This window comes from Heliangelus exortis, chromosome 14 (assembly GCF_036169615.1).
Source record: "Heliangelus exortis chromosome 14, bHelExo1.hap1, whole genome shotgun sequence".
NCBI classification, from domain to species: domain Eukaryota; kingdom Metazoa; phylum Chordata; class Aves; order Apodiformes; family Trochilidae; genus Heliangelus; species Heliangelus exortis.
Window position 1 is genome coordinate 15,955,584 of NC_092435.1, and position 18,180 is coordinate 15,973,763.

Consider the following 18,180-nt stretch of genomic DNA (forward strand, 5'->3'; position numbering starts at 1 on the left):
CCTTGCAGAAAGTGAGGGAGACAAACTGTAGCCTGTCCTCCTGGCTCAGGTCTTGCTCCACAATTAGCAAGCAGCTCAGTCTTGGTTACCACTTGCGAGCATGAAAGGGTTAAAACGAACCTTGCAGAAACTTTGCTGCGAGCTGAGCTCACAGCCTCCCTCCCTTCCTGCTGCTCAGAGAGACTCAGCAGCTCCGGAGCACCAGGGATCCCTCTGCTCCAACTCCTGCTGCTGCTGCTGAGGGAGGGGCTGCCTGGATCCAAGCTCCTGAAGGGAAGGTTCCTATTTCCTGGGAGGGCAGAGCACCAGCAGCGATGCTGTTCTGTCAGACCTTCGGTGGACAACTCAAGAGCAGGAAGGGGTAAGAGCCATCCATCCCTGCCAACGAACCATGTGAATTCAGAAGCAGAGGAGAAGCAAGTGCATGCCTGTTGATGAAACATCCTGACTCCAGCAATATTTATTGATTTTTTAAATTTATTTTTTGCAATTAAGACAACAATTTTTTTTCTGCACAAACCCTGCTACCTGGGAGAAGATGCTCACAGATAAATCACCAGCGAGCTCAAGGGCTGAACCAGCTGCTCTAGCACCCAGACCCAACACCCTTTCCCTGCTCTGAAAGGTAATTATGCTTCATTCTGTTCTCTTCCTATGCACTGCCACAGCTGAGACACTGACGTACTATCTGGCACTTCAGCATGAGAATAAAATATATAGTCTGTCATTAAAAGAAGAGACAACCCCTCTTTACTCTCCCTCAGATCCTCCCCGGAGAAAATGTAAGGGACTGAATTGATACTTTCATGCTTTGTTTGCATTTTTTCAATGCTGATTTTTTTCTCTAAAGGTCACCTGGACACAATATACCTGCTACTGTCTGCATTCAAACCCAAACCTTCCTGTGCTTGCCAGCCAGTTAAGTGCAAAAGCAACAGCTTTTGGAGAAGCCATACACATAATTGTTCTGTTTTGTCCCACTTCCCTCTTTGTAGCAGTTTTAGTATGGGATGGAAAAGCAAAAAAGAACTCAAAAAGAGTTGCTTGCACTTTCAGAGATACCTTGCTGGCAAGTGGCACTTCAACTGAATATGGGAATAAAAAGAGTAGGCAAGACAAGACAGTGACTGCAGTTCCAAGATCAATTGGTACTGCCTGTCTGCACTGTTTGGGGGAAAATCTTTTTTGCTCTCTGCTCCTCTGTGTTCTACACAAGTGCAGAGTAGGGCCGTGCAAGCTTCATAAAAACTCCCAGAAGCTCCCCAAGCCCTGATAGTTGCACTGGGAGGATGATAATTTCAGCACCCATGAAGTTTTGGCTCATGAATTTCCCCTCAGTGACATGCTGAGATGAAACATTTCTGTTGTTTTGTTGTTTTGCATGAAGCTTCTATTTTCATTACTTCATTAGTGATTGTTATTAAAGCAAACATGTTGGGTTTCTTTTCTTTTTCCTTTTTTTTTTTTTTTCAAATTTTATTTTTATTTTAAATCCTTGCTTTAAAACAACCACAAACTGATAAAATGGAAGTGTCTGGTTGGATTCAACCTCTACCCACTAAGCATCACTAAACATTAAGGGTGCTTGGCACCCCTCAGAAATGGGAGCAATGTGCAGCCAGAGAGGAATGACAGCAATTGAGATCCCAGGGAATGGGGGCTCTCCTTGTGCTGTTCTGATCTGTAACAAACTTCTTTCTGTGTCCATGGACTTGAGGGCTTCTCAGGGTAACCACTGAGGTTTTGCCTCCTGTAATCTGAGTCACCCAAAGTTGTATTGCTGACCTGCTTTATACCCATTTTTTCCAGAATTCTTGTGTACCAGTTATTTTGACATGACCTTGGTCTCTCCAGTCTTCAAGCTTCTGCTCCTTAGAGGGGAGTCTGCAAAGCTAAACCTACTAATATCCAAAAGCTGTGTTCAGTAAGATAATTAGTAGATTGAAAAGCAAAAATCTTTAGAGTTGCCTGGAGCTACTAAATTATTTCTAGGAAAGATGTTGTTAATTTCACAGCTTTCAATAGTCTGAGTAGTAGCTTGTTCCAGGCAATTCTATAGTTGAAACTTAACCAAAAGCTGTGCCAACTCCCTACTGCTAATATCTTTTACTATTAATCTGTTCCTTTTATCAATAAATGCACAGAAAAGCTTTGTTAATTCAACATTTTGGTCTGTAGCTAATTACTGAACTTCAGACTAATGTCCTCAGCATCCTGCAGTCTAATTCTATGAAGTATGTAAAGCCATTAGGCTCCCTGCTCCTTCAGGAGAGAGAGCAGCTCTGGCTTTTGCTCTCAGTCAGACAGCAGATGAGATGGGCACAGACATTGTGCTTCAACTCACTGATGTGTCAGATTCTATTTTCACTATCAGCATTTCACTATCAACAGAGAAATCACATTGTAAGAACAGAGGTTTAATATGGACAGCAGTTTTCACACCCTCTATTTCCCACCTTCTCTGTGACATAAGAATATCCTTCCTGGGGGAAGGATTTCCATTTATAAGTTTGAAGTGTGAAACTCAGAGCTACAGCCCTGTAATTGCCAGCAGAAGTGCCTGTCTGCAACACAACCTTCACTGCAAGCTCCCATGCTGCTGCTGCAGCACCAAGCCTGGGGCCAGAGCTGGCTGGAAGGATCCTGAGCAGCCCTTTTCCATCATGCTCACCCACACTCTCCTATGCAAAGCACAGCACAGAACCCACTACCCCACACAAGGACTGCAGCAGTCAGATCTCCAGGTAATATTTTCCATCAGCAATTTGGCTCAGCTTTTCCAGCCAATTAGTAAGCTCTGGCCCAGTATTCCCTGACCTGCATGCTCAGATCTCAGATGTTATGATACTGAAGAAGGTGTTGCAGGAGCTGGGAGGTAAAGTGTAAATGATGCCCAAAAACTCAGCACATCAGATGTTTCCCCATCCTGTGAACTGAAGCAGATCTGTCTGGCTTGTAGTGAGAGCCTGAATATCTGCTCCTGGATGACTGAAGCCTCCAGATTTCAACCACCTCTCCCTGAAGAACAGCCAAGTGTTGTTCCCATTGGTGCACGGGGAGAACATAACCAAACATTGGCAATAAACCAGCTACATTTTACAAACTGAAGGCTCACAAAGTCAAAATGTTTTGCAGCAATATGTCTTGTAGGTGAAAGCTATATCTAAAAGCATCAGAGCTTTTATCATCTTGACCAAATATTTCATTTTAATCTGACTACCACAGTATGTTAGTGTATTAATATTACTCTATTTACATCTCATGTAGGTGTATATGGAGTGAAGATTATAAATGGCTGCACCACTTGGTTTCAGTGCTATCATTTTTACTTCAGCTATAAATAAAACTCTGGTCTTACCTAAGCAAAACACAATGCTTTTGCATGTGCCATTTACAGGGAAATTTAGACATTTATGTTTTCTGTTTCCAGACAGAGGAATTGAAAATGCTAAAATGGTAAGATCCTCCCCCCAGCTGTAGTAAGTCCTGCTCCCAGGAGGGGAGTGAAGTATCAGCTCATCACCAAGGTAGGCTCAAGCACCCTGTCTCAGCACCAGAGGCTCCTGATAAACCATAGATGAGAGATACATGGTGGGAGACACTGGTTGGATTCATACCTTACCATCCTCTGTAACACCTAATTCCATAGATTGTGGAGCTTTCTCTTCCATGCAGTTAAGTAGAGAGTGATATCAGAGGAGACTCTACCAATTAGCTTTGCATGTTTTTTCTCTAAATGTGCTTCTCCTGATCCCAAGGTGTCTGACAGGAGCATGAAAGGTTTCCTTATCTATTTCTTCTAGATACCACACATAGCCAAGTCTGTCTGGGTACCTGGTTTAATTTCTCTCATTTCTTTTCCTTTCAGAAAGCTGACTTTTTGACTGTTCCTAATTAGAAACTCAAACCTCCATACTCCTTAAGCAAGTATCAGTAGCCCTGGATTAGGAGAGAAGAGATCCCCCAGCAGTCTGGCAAAGCAGAAAACAACCTTCCCCAGTTCCTACAAGGATAAACCACCTGCTAGGAGAAGCTGGCAGAAACCTGGCTCTGACTGTTTGTAAAACAACCCTTGCAAAGACCAAAGCTGTGCAAACCTTGGCAGCTTAGTTTGAGAGAAGAACCAAAGATTTTCACCAGCTGAAGGAGGTGACTTACCAAAAGAAGGATCAAAGCATTTGCAGGACAAAATAAAGCCAGATGGCATTGTAAAACACAAGTCTAATGCTTGTTGTCATTGTAACAGCAACTTGCAAAATGATTTGCAAAGGAGGCCTGCTTGATGCAGGCTGCTTACCTGTGTGAACCAGCAGTTCAGAGACCAAGAGGATGGAGCATTTCTTGCTGAAGCCATCGTGCCATCTGTCCTAAGTTTTGTCTCCTGACCTCCTTTGTGAGTCTGTTGAGGGAAGACAGGAAAGATAAATAAGGAAAATGGACCAAAGTTGACAGAGAGCAATGACTGAGATTTCTTTCAAATTCCGTGGAAACCTGACTGGCCGTGTCCACTTTCCAACTCTGGCTACAGAAGTAGACACAAGACCAGATAAATACTCCAGCCTCTACCTGTATGTGGGATTGTTCCTAACACTTCTTGCTCTCCTTCTGATTTTGCTTTTCTCCATGCTCTTACGCCTGAAGCATGTTGTGTCCCCAATCACCACCTCTCCTGAGAGCACTGAGAACATCCAGCAGTTCACAGATGTGGAAATGCAGAGCAGGATTCCTACCACGTAGAGAGCCCAAAGCAAACAGTGCTCTGTTGGTTCTGATACACCTTTTTAACAGCAAAATGGTGATGGAAAGACTCTCTGCCTGCCTGGTGAGTTCTACAGCTTCCTGCACAACCATCAACAGCAGAACAGAGCATCTGAAGACTGTGACACAGCTCAGACTGATGGGCTGGGACCACTGGCTCTTGACTCTACAAGCAACATCTGTGCAACACTCTCAATAAAATTTGTATTACAGAAACCCACTGCTGCCAGGAGAGACTTCTATGCTTCTAAAAGCTCTTGCAGAAAATGGTGAAAGCCACAGTAATGGCAGCCAAAACCCCAAAGAGCCACATGGCAGAATGTATCCTGGAGTCTGTATTTGCTGACCTACCTCTCTGCCCTTAAAGTCCTTGCTTGTGAAAAGAGTGGAATCAACAAAGTCAAGTGGCTAAGGAGAGAGCCAGGGGGCACATACAGAAATTCTCAGTGGTTTGGGAATTCTCCCATTCAGGAATGAAAACCTTGAACTGCTTTTCTTCCACTTGAATGGCAGATTTACAGAGTAGAGTTTCAGAAGTACACAGATGTTTCATCACCTGCTTGGTTTCTGCCATTAAAAACCATAGAATGAATAGTTCCATTCCAGGCATGAGAAAGAGACAAAACTTTTACAAGATAATAGAAAATGAAGATAAAAATTAACAAAGGCTCACAAAATTAAAAAAGCATCAGCAGGAAATGAGCAGCAGGAGAGAAAAAATGTTAAAAGGCACTCTACCTCTCTTCCTTTGTTCCCCATTACATTAACTGAGCTGAATCCAAACATATTCCTGTGTTTCAGCCTCCACAGTATCACTCAGTAATTAAAATGCAGTGTAATGTTTGTCAGCCAAATGGACATTGTTCTCCTAGCAGACTGAAACTCACAATAACCTCTCCTCTCATCTTCATGTTGGGTTTTCTTTCTCGACAGACAAACCAGATCTTCCAAAGCTTTTTCATTTGTTTTTCTCCAAAGCTGAAAAAATGCCAGGGGCTGGCACTGCAATAATGAATAGTGTGAGCAGTTTTGGACATAGAATAGTAGGGGAGATACAGATGGAAAGTAAACTCACTGAACACTAAAAGATAAGGCTGGATTCAAATATCCTGGTGGATTATTTGGAACAGCGAGGAAAAAAACGTTTACTGAAATTTATGAAATATAATCTGACCCAATCCTCTTATCTATGAATGATGTACAGAGATAGACTGTGCTTCTGTGGATGGGAAAGATGGAATCAGATATGGTGTATCACTTCTGGGAGAGCCACTGCCTTTTACAGAAAACCCTTGAGTGAGATTGTCTCAGTTGTATCTCTAAAGTGCATGAATTTTACCCAGCTTAGCTTCTTGATTGCAGTCTAATTCTGGCTCTGTGATAAAAGCCCCATGTGCTCTCCACATCTCTATATGCTTGTCTGCCAATTCTCCTCTCTCCAAGGGCTTGGAAAGTGTAAACTCCCCACACAAAAACTGCTAAAATTAGAGAAGACACTGACTCCATGGAGTCATGATAGTAACAAGAAGCTGTTTCTCAAATGCCTTGTGTGTAACAGGTCCCTTATTTACCTCTAAAGATTTGCAAATGGGGGAGCTGTTTGGCATCTGGCACTTATATCTGATTGACTGGGGGCTGGGGGGCAGCAGAGTGATGAGCAATGTCCATAGGGGATACAGTTGGTTCATGAGCAGGACTCACATTTTTTCTCACTGGCACATTTAGTATGAAACAATTCAAACTCTGCTTCCTTATAGTGCACCTTTTATACTCCATTAACCCCCACATAAACAGGTTTAATCTGTGAAGACTGGGTAAGAAATGCAGCAAACAATAGGCTCTCATCAGTATCTCCCTAACCTGGAAAAAAAAAGGAGGCAGAAGGCAGGTTGCCCTCAAGCTTTCTGCCATGGGGACAGCACAGGTGTCACCAGACAGGATGGTGGCTCCTCAAGGAGTGCTACCCTCAGCACTCTGCACAAGAGCCCAAATTCTGTGTGACAATTTGGACAGTAATCCAGCTAAGACAAAAGACTTCTCATTTGGGCAATGATATTTCCATTTAACAAATATGTAGGCAGATCAAGTTGGCTTGGGATGTGTCATTCATTCAGCCACCACGAGGCAGGTTAGCCCAGGCTCATCATCTGCTTGTACAGCCTCACAGTTTTCTTGATGTGCCTTTTGAAAGCTACAACTTAGACCACAAAAGTTCTAACATACTAAGTCAGCAACTAAACCATGTCAGCCTTCCAGCACAAGTATCTGAGGAAAAGCATTATTTCCAAGAAGCTGCAGGACAGCTTAAAATATTGACATAAAAGCAGCCCTGCTAATGCAAAGTGTCGGTATCAGAATCTGAGTTGGGATCCAAGTCTAGAGTGCTCTGACCTCAGCTGAAAAGCCTCCCAAGGTGTCAAGACTGCATTTCTTTCCTTAATACTAAAAAATGTTAATTCAGGAGAGTCTCACAACCCTTTAAAATGTTTTCTGCAAATATACTGTAAATAACAGAGCAGTTTCTTACATTGTATTACATTATCTCTTTGGGCAGACTGTGTATTTCCATGTAGTACTGCTAAGGAAGGCAGCCCTATCTTCTAGCACAAAAATTATAAGTTTTCATTTCTGAAGCTTCATTTCACACAAAGTCTCTGTCCCAGATGAGACACTACAGTCCCAGAGGCACTCAGAGTGCCACATTATGGCTGTACAGTGCCAACAAATTTCAAAGCCTTTCCCACTGAGAAAAAGAAAAATGCCTTTTACCCCTTTTCACCTTCATTTGTGATGTCCAACACCTGGGAAAATAGACTGTGGGGATGTGTTGACCTGTTTGCTGAGTAGGCTTTAGTGGAATTTGGTGGGTTTTTTTGGCTAAGGAATGGTAACTGGAATTTTTGCATGGATTTGCTGGATCTTGGAGAACTGCAGGTGTCACATCCGTACCCTTCCCCTCCAGCACTTCCCACTTGTCCATCTGCCACAGAAAACTGGGTGGTTTTTACAAAAATAAAGAGACACACCACTACCAGTGGTGAGTCACTGACTGCTCTGTACTGTTCCCAGGTGTGGGAAATAGGCAGAAATAGGCTCAAGTGGTGCCACTCATTTCAAATTCATCTGTCCAAGAAGACCCCTGTCAGTCTGTGTAAGTATTATTTGAGCCAGGACAGTTTGCTCACATCTTAGAGAAGGGAAACAAATATGACTCTTTGGTAAATCCATCACCTGCCTCCTGCAGACAGCCTCCTGTTCTTCTGAAGGAGCAGTAATGCATTGCTGTTCCTTGTGGGTGGGACTGGGAGGTCAGAGTAAACCTACAGTCATCCAAACCCCACTCCCAGGGTATTTAGTTTGGGAGGTGTCAGGACTCCTCATACACATCCTACTGGATTTATGCCTGGGTGAGCTCATCTACACTAATTCCATCCACAATTATCAATTTTTTGCATGAACAAACCCTTAATTATTGAGCAGAAAGGGTTAATACATAGAATATGTCCGACCTCTGTGACAATATAGAAACATAAACCTATATTTTCATATCCTCACAGGGCAGCAGAAAAGAACATCATTTTGCAAACAGTGTAACTCAGCAGAGGATCAACTTTGAGCTCCTTGAAGGATCTTTTTTGATTTTACTTGAAATAGATATAAATAGATATTACTTGAATAGATATAAAAATATATAAAATATATATATCTATATATATTTATAGGTATATATATGAAACCCAAGTATTGTGAGGTCACACATCTATTTAACTGGCAGCAGTTATGAAAACTTTCTTGCATGCCTTGTCTTCACTAGGAAAATAAATATGTCCTTACCCTGCAGTAACTAATGTTGTAACCACTTATGAGGTAACAACCTAGTGCAGATAGACAGACCTTTAAAGCAGGACCAGGAAAATTGCAGAGAGCTCCTCTGGCCACTTTCCCTCTGCTAGCAGTAAATGCTACAAGTCTGTGTGTTGCTACAGATTAGGTAGCAAGTTCAGCAACACTGGAATGACTGTAGTTTGCTTTTTTTTAAAAAAAAAAATAAGATATACATTGTGGTATGTCTGTGCTTCTGCTTAATTCTGGAAGGCATAGAAAGTTTGTTCAGAGTTCTGTTTATTCATGTGCCCTGCAAAAAATGTGCAGTCTTACAAAGACATGACTAAAAATTCAGATGCAGATATATCTGAAAAGGGGAAAAAATCCCAAATGGTATTTTTTTGGCATATGAGTTGTCATGGTAGTTGTTGTCATTTTGATAGAAAAATAAACCTAAAGATGGTGAAGTCTGTTTGATAGAAGCCCTGGGCTTAAAAACAACTACATAGAATGTTAAGGAAAACCCATCCTAATACAGAATTCTATAAACAAATGCTAAAGCCACAAGAGAAGATATAAAACATACAGAAACATAGACATGAAATTCAGTTGGGAGTATATGGAGTGGGTTCTTTATTAATTACATATGAACTGGGTAGACCTTTCTTTCTTTCTTGTATCCAGATGTGCTTTCACAGTTTAGCATTGCTTACACCTGGACAACTTTTTTTACCTTCAGCCTAGAATACCAGTGAAAAATCCAGTCCACTAAAATTCAGATGCAGTTTAGGATTATTTTTCAGATATACCATCAGCTGTCCTAGGTGATACTCTTAGGAACTCTTACGAAAGGACCAATGAGGAGATTTTCAGACACTGCTCTCTAGAGACCAAGCATCCAAGGAACAAATTCTGTGTTTTTTCAGGCTTTGCTTTAATATCTGTGCTCACAGGATGAATATCAGATTGAAAGCTGCTCTTATTTGTGCTGGAATAATTCCTGTAAAAGCCTGAGGATGGTGAGGATCTCAAAGGGCTGTACCAGGTTTTCAGTTCCCCAGGTATCATCTTTCAGCAGTAGTCACCATTTAGGTTTGGGTTTTTTAGTACACAATCTGTAAATAAACACAACATTCCCTCTTGGGAAGGCTGTTTATTCTTTCTTCTGAGTCTGAAAGATCTTTCATTCAGTGTTATAAAGCATGTGAGACCATTCCAACAAATGAAAATGAAACTGGTCTCAATTTTTAGGCACCTTTTAGGCAATTTCAATGTTAAAACACTGCTTCCTTATTTAATACTGCAGGTTTAAAGCTCATAGTAGAACATCAGGCAAAATAAACTCATGCCCAGCAATACATGATGCATGGTTACCTCATCCCCTGGTGGCCACAGCTGAATCTTTGTGGTTCCTGTCTACCACCATCCTCTGTTGTGCTGATGAAACCATGCACCAATTCTCTCTGCTTCCTTTTTTTGCCATTTAGCAGTCTTTTGAACAGCCCTCAGTTGAGCTTGGCAGCTTAATGAACTATCTCAGGCTTGCAGAAATCCAATCAAGTCCATGTTGGAACTTGATCTGAAGAACTGCACTGGGAGTGAGGACATCAGAGGTTTTTCCCTTTTTGACCCCAGGTAGCCCATTTCATGCCTGGTGACAAAAACTACAACACACAAAGCTAACTGTGTGCCTGGCTACTCTGGGTACCCATGCTAGTTTGGAGTGTCTCACAACTTCTTATGAGTACAGAAGAACTTGTTTTCAGCCATTTTCTTCCCAGTTTTTTTCTAGCCAACATTATTCCTTGAGTATGTGCCCATAAATCTATCAGCTCTCAGTTGACAGTAATGCTTTTAGGCACAGATCAGTTTTTAGAGCAAGCCTAGATGCAGGATGAGAGAAGTTTACACAAGCTACTTCACATTCCCTCTTTGTCTCCCAGGATAATCCTTCAGATGTTTCTGTTTTGTTTTCCTGTGGTAAGTGGCTGGCACAGGATCTCTCTAGTTCTCTTATCTATTGAGAAATGTATTATAATAAGAGTTCTTTAAGATTGCTGGCATTTCTAGAGGGAATTAGTTCTTTACAGAAGAAGGGCTTTCTTCATTGTGGGATTCAGACCATAATTAGACAAAATGATGGGCTAAGTCCCTATGGAAAAAATGCTCTGTAATTGGTGTTCATTTTTGTTACACAAACCCACGGAGATCATGCTGATTCCTTCTAGTGCAGCCACTTCTGAAGCATGGTGCTCAATTTAAAACTGATGTATCATTATTATTCAGTACTCTCAAGTATCCTCAAAACTTTACCCATCTAAGAAGTCTGGTGTGAACACTCTTCCTCTGAGAAAAATAAAATTCCCAAAAGAAAATTGAAGATCAGTGGCATTTGCATTGTTTGGTCTCAGAAGCAGCAGATGAAGCCAGTCATGCTTTGCCTCATGTCCCTTGTTCAGGTATCCTTGAACTCATGTCAGGAAAGAAACACTTAGCATGGCACAAATCAGACCTGGATATCAAAGCAAGAAGCACAGAATTTCTACAACCCTACACAGGCCAAGAAAATAGCTGATTACAATCATAGAATAGAGGTACCAACCACCAAAACCAGATCTCATTCAGTACAAGCAATATGTGGCCAGACTTTGTGGAAAATTAAAAAAATATGTATTTAAATACACTCATTGCATCTAGCAAATACAACAAGTATTTTTAAGAATTAACCAAATATTTGTTATTAGTTTTTAGATGAAAAATACCAGCCACAAATTTCTGTTATTACCTTGCTGATTTCAGACATCACAATTAAGCCAAGCAGTTAAATTCACCTCAACCACAAATGTATTTTTATGGAGGAACAAAACAATACTCTGTGTATATGCAGTTCTTCCAGCTAATTAGCACCTTGGGGTAGGTTGTTCATAAACAGAAGGCAGTAAGGGACCTGCAATATATCTCAGCAGTACCTTGTGTAACACTCATCTCAGAGTCAATGAGGATTTCACTTGAATCCTCACCAAGTCACTGCCTCACAAAATGAAAAAGAAAATTCCAGGTTCAGAGAAACCAAAGGGAATGACTTTGCCTTTCACGACAGAAGTCCAAGGCCCTGGAGGGAAATGGGACAGTCATATTCAGAAGATATTTCCTCTTGATCTTAAACACGAATCATTTCTTCAGTATCAAAGCTCATTACATTCAGAAAAATTAACTTATTTTACCAGTTATGCCAGAAGTGTCATCGTAACAACTGTGGGTTCTGCCAATTAAATCCTTTTGATAATGGACAGAAAAGGCAAAGGCACTGGGTCAAGCTCTATACAAGGGTTGCTCAGCAGCCTGCAAGTATTCTCAGTGCAATTTCTGATGGCCAATTTCTGTCCCTCCACTGAAAGCTCAGAGCCATAACCAAAAGGATCAGAAATGGACCATACTGGGAAGCATGTAGAATTTGCTCAGCCTTCATGGTTCCACCTCTCAAACAAGCAAAGGAAAGCTGACCTGTCTACAGCTGCCAAGTGTGTTTCACCTCACTTTTGGATCAATTAAAGACCTCAGTCTACCCTTGGCTGTCAGCCCATTCTATGCTACACTCAAAAATCAGACAAACCAAACCCAAGGCCCTTCATTTGGACTCATTTAACTGTGAATCACAATTTTATTGTGGCACGGTGACAAGAACAGCTTTGTGGTGTGCCACTAACAGGAAACATTGGCACACAGAGCCTTATGTAAATGAACAGTCACATTTAGTATCTGAATCTCTCTTATTTCATTGGGGAAACAGAAAGGCAGCATTACAGTAGATGAAAGTACAGGTGGCCATGCATAAGGATGCTGCAGCATGAAGCAAACAGGTCTGCTGTGACTTCAGCAAAGTTTTCTCCAGGGCCAAGATAATTTAAACCAGTCTTGTTTTGGCATTAGTCCCTGCACCAGCAATGACCACCCCAAATGTAACACTGAGCTCTGGGTTAGCTCTAAATCAGTTAAGTTACACCTGGGATGAATCTGGTCCAATGTTTTTGAGTGAGTTCTAGTAAGATGATTTATTTTAAACAGCTGAATGTTATCCTGGCATTATGATGCAAGAAATCCTGAGAGAAGATTCACCATTACATTTGTTACCTAAATAACAGTAAATATTTGTAAAATGCACAGCTGCACACACTCCAAGCAATTTTCCAGTTACAGAATTGACTATATCCCTCTTTTTCATGTCTCTCTGCATACATCCTTAGAACACCAAGTCCTTAGAACACCAAAAAAATGACCACAACGATTTTTTATCTTTGCATCTTTGTGAAATTCACCACATAACATTAACCTTCTGGTGTGCCTCTGTGTAAAATATCTCTAGCTTTTTTGGTGATAAAAAGGTCATAAACTGGAAACACGTGCAAACAAAGATGTTTCTGGTATTGATTCTTCTCAGTATGATTCACTGCTATATAAACATGCACACAAAAAAAAGTGGCCCAGACAGAGCTGTTAAAGAATCTCCAAGTTGAGGTCCATAGTTTCCACTAATATCAAGTTGTTGCTTTGATTCCTAATGTCTAATGGCAACCACACTGCCTGTTAATGAGCTATCATCTTATTAGCACAAACAAAAAAGAGAAATAAATTAATTACAGCTCTTGTCACTGCTCTCTGCAACAGCAGCTGGGATGCTAAGGCTTGGGAATGATGCAGAGGGTGAAGTTTCACTGAGTGAGACCTGCTGGAAACAGGGATGCTCAGTGCTTGAAACATCAGTTGATTTTGAGCAGATCTATGTCAACCATCTCTGCTGCCTGGCTGAGAAGAGAATCTCATACACTTCCACTCTTTGACTTTGGTTTTGAGAGACAGATTGAGAAGAAGAAACAGGCACTGTAAATGTAAAGCTGGTAACACTACACTGAAAAGTCTGAGCAAAAAGGAGCTTGTGTGCTCCATGTCTTCTGATCCCCTGGATGCAGTGGGTGTGGGCAGCCCTCAGCTTGTGTGAACACCACTGACCATCTGCCCAATGCCCCTGTGCTTCTGCCCTCTTTCCAGGCAGAATTAGAGCAGTTTTTCATTAACTGTAGGGTATATTCAGCTACTCTACATACCTCCAAAATTAATTTTCTTCATCAGTGCACTGACTCAGAAGTCTCCAAAGACTTCTGAAGAGCAATTCAAAATGCTTACTTTAACTACAGCTTCTGAGAGCCATCTATTGGGGGAAAAAAGGGAGATGGACAGAGGTGAAATTTACACTGGTCACCTCCTTAGCTATTTTTATTCAGCATGGCAAAAAAGAGATATGAATTTGTGGTTGTATAGTTGAGAAACAGGAGGTACTCTGCTCACTTGGAGCTTCTTCCTAAAGATCTAAAACTGTTGGTTCACTTGAGTATAACATTCTAATTTCCTTCAAAAGTGCACATCAAAAAGAATAACTGAAACATGAAACTGAACTCAGTGCTTGTAAAAACACACACGAGGCACCCCAGGATGTGCTTACATGTGCACCAGCACGAGCTGCCTTCAGAGAACAAAGCTCAGTTGATTTCAGGGGTCTGATTTGCCTGGATGAAAATGAATTTTTAATAGAGTTGGTTGTCAGAGGGATTCTTCAGGAATGTGAAATGGCAGGGCACTCACACAGTGGTTTGTTTGCAGGTGTTTGCTGATGGCTAGCAAGTAGGTACAGCAAGCAGTGTTCATGTTTTCCACAGGCAGGCAGGGTGGTGCCAGGCTGTCACAGGCAGAGCAGGTTCCCATGGGAGCTGAAGGGACCAGTTGCCAGGAGACATCAGCACATGGAGCCTGCACACCAGGATAACGTTCCCTGCAACAGACCCCAGACTCCCTCCTGTGTCTGCATGCCAGCTCTGTTTCACAACCATTCTTCAAATTATTTCCTTTACAATCTCCCAAATCTCCCCAGGATTTACTGGAAATTGCCAGCTTTGAGAAATTTGCTCACTTTCTGGTTCTTTAATGCAACCATTTTACCCTTGGCAGAGATCTAGCAAAGGCATCAAGCAGCAGGGAAGACCCAGTTCTACCCAGTACAAACCAGTGGAGCCAGACTTCTTGTAACAAGGACTGAAACACAGCGTGTGCAGAGGTGACCTCCTGCTTCATGGGCAGAGCAAAGACCAGCAGCACTTTGCTTTCATAAACTGGTAAGTTCTGAGCTTCCAGAATTCAAATCTCAAAGAGTCAGGTCATGGTTTAAATTCAAAACAAAACAGGAGTAACAGAAAGATACAATTATATAATAAATATTATTGATGTGTTAGTCTTCAGGGCCTTAAGATTCCATGAGTTGTTCTCTCAGTCTCCTCTTCAAAAGCATAAGGCCTTAAAAATCATGAGTATGTTATTTCAGAATCTGGGGCTTTGAGGAATGCCATCAAATATTTCAAAATTCAGAAAAATCCTTTAGAGTTGTCAGATCACAGACTGATACACCACTCATTCTAGCCAAGCCACAGCCTCCTCTTCCCCTTCAAATGTGAAATATTTAATGAGTGGACACAGTTCCTCTGTCCTGCTCCAGCACCTCTCTTCTGCTTCTGAGGAGGAGGTGATTTAACATCCATCCCCCTTGCTGCCTCCAGCCAGTCCCAGCCTTTCTGTACCTGTAGCTCCCTGACAATCCCCACTGCCAAATAACAAGCCCCCAAAGAGACAATTCAAAGGCTGTTGTGATGAAATATTTCAAAGTACACGATTTAAATTTGCCTGACAAATGTTCCTGTTATTTTCCCAGACCAAACAACTGCAAAAAATGAAGAAATCATTCTCCAAAATATTCTCCATCTAATTTTCACAGTTCCCAACAGAAATATCATCCCTTGTACGTACAGTACTACATCTAAGCAAGAAAGCAAAAGGAAGTGAACATATTTTCAGTTCAAATCTATACAAAGCCAACTGGAGACAGAAGGAAGACTGTTTTTACTCATTTTGCACATCTATAAACACACAAAAGTACTAAAGCACAACGTAACTTCAGTGTGGAAACGTCTAATTGCTCTTTTCTGCCACATCATCCATTGCACCATTACATCACAAGCCAAATGGAGAATCAATCTGTGCACAAAACACAAGTTAGAGGAAAGACAGGGCTGCAATTTTAACTAGCTACTCACTGGATGTTTGTTTTTTTTCTTAAAAAAAAGTCACACTTTGTAGGCTTACAGGTTTACCTGGCCTTTTCAATTACTCCATTATTTTGAATGCGTCCTTCCCACTCATTTTAGGGAAGTCAGAGTTTTATTGTAACATTGTTGAGTTAGTCTTTGGACTTCAAAAGCAAACCCAGGGCAGTATCCAGTTTTCAGAAACCAAGATATGAACTGACTAGTTTGTTTCTATGGATTTACTTATTCCTGAATAATAAAATTATGGAGCTTTCAGGGCAAACTGTGACAAGCTGAGCTGAATACAAAGTGACAGTGCTCAAAACTGAGCCATCTAGAAAAGGCTAAGGAGAAGGCAGGAAGCATACATAATTTCTCACTTAAGAAAAACCAGCTTGTGCTCATGCCATCTTCACTTTCTTGCCCAGATGCTGCCATGGGAAGAAAATATCAGAATATAAATGATGCCATATAAAGCACAGATGTGATCAAGCTCTCACAAAAACTTGCATTTTAGCCCTATCCTGGCCTCTCTCTGGGGTCTTGGAATACATCATGTCAGATTAAGCCCATATTTCTTAAATATCCCTGATTATATCCTCCACACATACCCTGGAGAAAAACAACTGCAAAGAGAGACTCTCCAGCCCAAGCAGGCACAGGTTCACTCAAGGTTTGGCCAAAAGGCACTGAAACACTCAGGTCTGGAATACATTATCTTTAACTGCCTTAGAGCTGCAAGGGATCAGCTCCCACTATCCCATTCTGCAAAAGATCTGTAGATCTTATGGACCAGAGCATAAGCATTGATGGATAAAAATCTACTTATGCCCTACACTGCTAATTAAAACTGCAGAGTGAATAGTGTGGACTCAGCATGACAGCAAGTTACAATTTTGGCAAAGGGTATGCATGTGTGAGTTAAGGTGCTTTAATTAATAATGAACAATAATTTCCCACAGTACTGCAATTATATTAATATAAAATAGACATAAACAGGAAAACACAGACCTTACCTTTTGTCAGAAAGATTTATGCACATGCTGACACACCTGAACAATTTAGCATCCTTCCTTTCATCCCAAAGTCTATCAGTTGTCGGGGTGACTGCACTAATAGGTCTTAATTGCCCTGACCAGCCTCAGATGGGTCTTTCACCCACACCCTCTGATGGAGACTTCATTTAAGCTCAAGCTCTAACTAGAATCATGGAATGGGTTGGAAGGAACTTTAAAGATCATCTAGTTCCCACCCCCCCCCCCCGCCACTAGAACAGATTGCTTCAAGCCTCATCCAACATGGCCTTGAACACTTCTAGGGAGGGAGTATACACATCTTATTTGGGCAACCTGTGCCAGCGTCTCATGATTCTCAGAGTAAAAGATTTCTTTTCAATATCTGATCTCAACATACCTTTTTTCAGTTTAAAACTGTTACCCCTTGTGCTATCACTAAATTCCCTGCTAAAGTCTTCCTTTCCATTTTTCCTGTAGGCCACCTTTCAGTGCTGGAAGGCTGCCATAAGGTCTCCCTGGAGCATTTTCTCCTCTAGATTAAACAATCCCAACGCTCTCAGACTCTCCTCACAGTGCTCTGATCATCTTCATGGCCCTCCTCTAGACCTACTTGCACTGGGATGACAGAGGGAAGTTGTAGGTGTCCTTGCTGCTAGTTCTACTCCTGAATTACTGTTTGAGTTTCTTGGATTGACCTTGGAAATGGCTTATTACCTTGTCATTGCCTGATGGTCATTGGACTGCTGGTGTTGACACTGCTCTGCTTGCTTTTCTCTGGTTAGACTGTGCCCCATTGTTGAGGTCTTTGCCTGTCTTGTGGTCACCCTCAGCTCCTGACTTCCTGGAAAGCAGTAAGAGATGGATGAGGATGGCCAGGGTCAAGAAGGCCCTGTGGACTCAAACTCTGGCACTGTTTTGTTTGTATGCTTCCCAGGATAAAAGTGCCACTCTCCCCTGGCCGTGTCTTCTGTCAGCACAATTTGCTTTAATCAAAAAATTCATACATATCAGTGTGGCTCATTATGCTAAATGAAAGCAGTAGGGGGCTAATGAGCATGGTGAATGAGCCATTAACATGGCAATCAGAGGTATCCTCAAGATAGCTACATCTTTTCTGTATCTTTCTTGGAACTCTAAGTATCATATACAGATATTATTCCTTCTCCCCCCAGGTTCCATCACAGAATCAAAATGTAACCGAAATAATAAATCTACGGGTGACTTCATCTTTTTCATTGATTTAGTCTCATTTAGCACTGAACAGCATTTTTATTTTTTAAAAAAGGGCTTTCTTCTCCAGCCTCACCTCCTCCATGGCTCCTGTCCCTGGGCTCTGAGGATGACATCCCACAGGAGCTGACAGCCCTTTGCTCAAGTGAGTATTTTTCCTCAGTCCTCCTAAGAGGGTAGTAAGACAAGTCTGAAGCATCATCAGAAAGACGTGGACTTAGAGA

General features: G+C 41.6%; 1 protein-coding gene across 1 annotated transcript; it reads left to right on the plus strand.

Annotated features, from left to right (window-relative positions):
- Positions 1-263: 263 nt before the first annotated feature.
- On the plus strand, positions 264-4,974 carry SERTM2 (serine rich and transmembrane domain containing 2). The gene is made up of 3 exons (XM_071757928.1): positions 264-625; positions 3,431-3,527; positions 3,869-4,974. Exon 3 carries the CDS (start codon positions 4,459-4,461, stop codon positions 4,735-4,737), a length of 279 nt encoding a protein of 92 aa, XP_071614029.1. The 5' UTR covers positions 264-625; positions 3,431-3,527; positions 3,869-4,458; the 3' UTR covers positions 4,738-4,974.
- The last annotated feature ends 13,206 nt before the right edge of the window (positions 4,975-18,180 follow it).

What these genes read in the sequence shown, in the direction of transcription:
- SERTM2 (XM_071757928.1), top strand. Translation starts at nt 4,459, where the DNA reads ATGACTGAGATTTCTTTCAAATTCCGTGGAAACCTGACTGGCCGTGTC.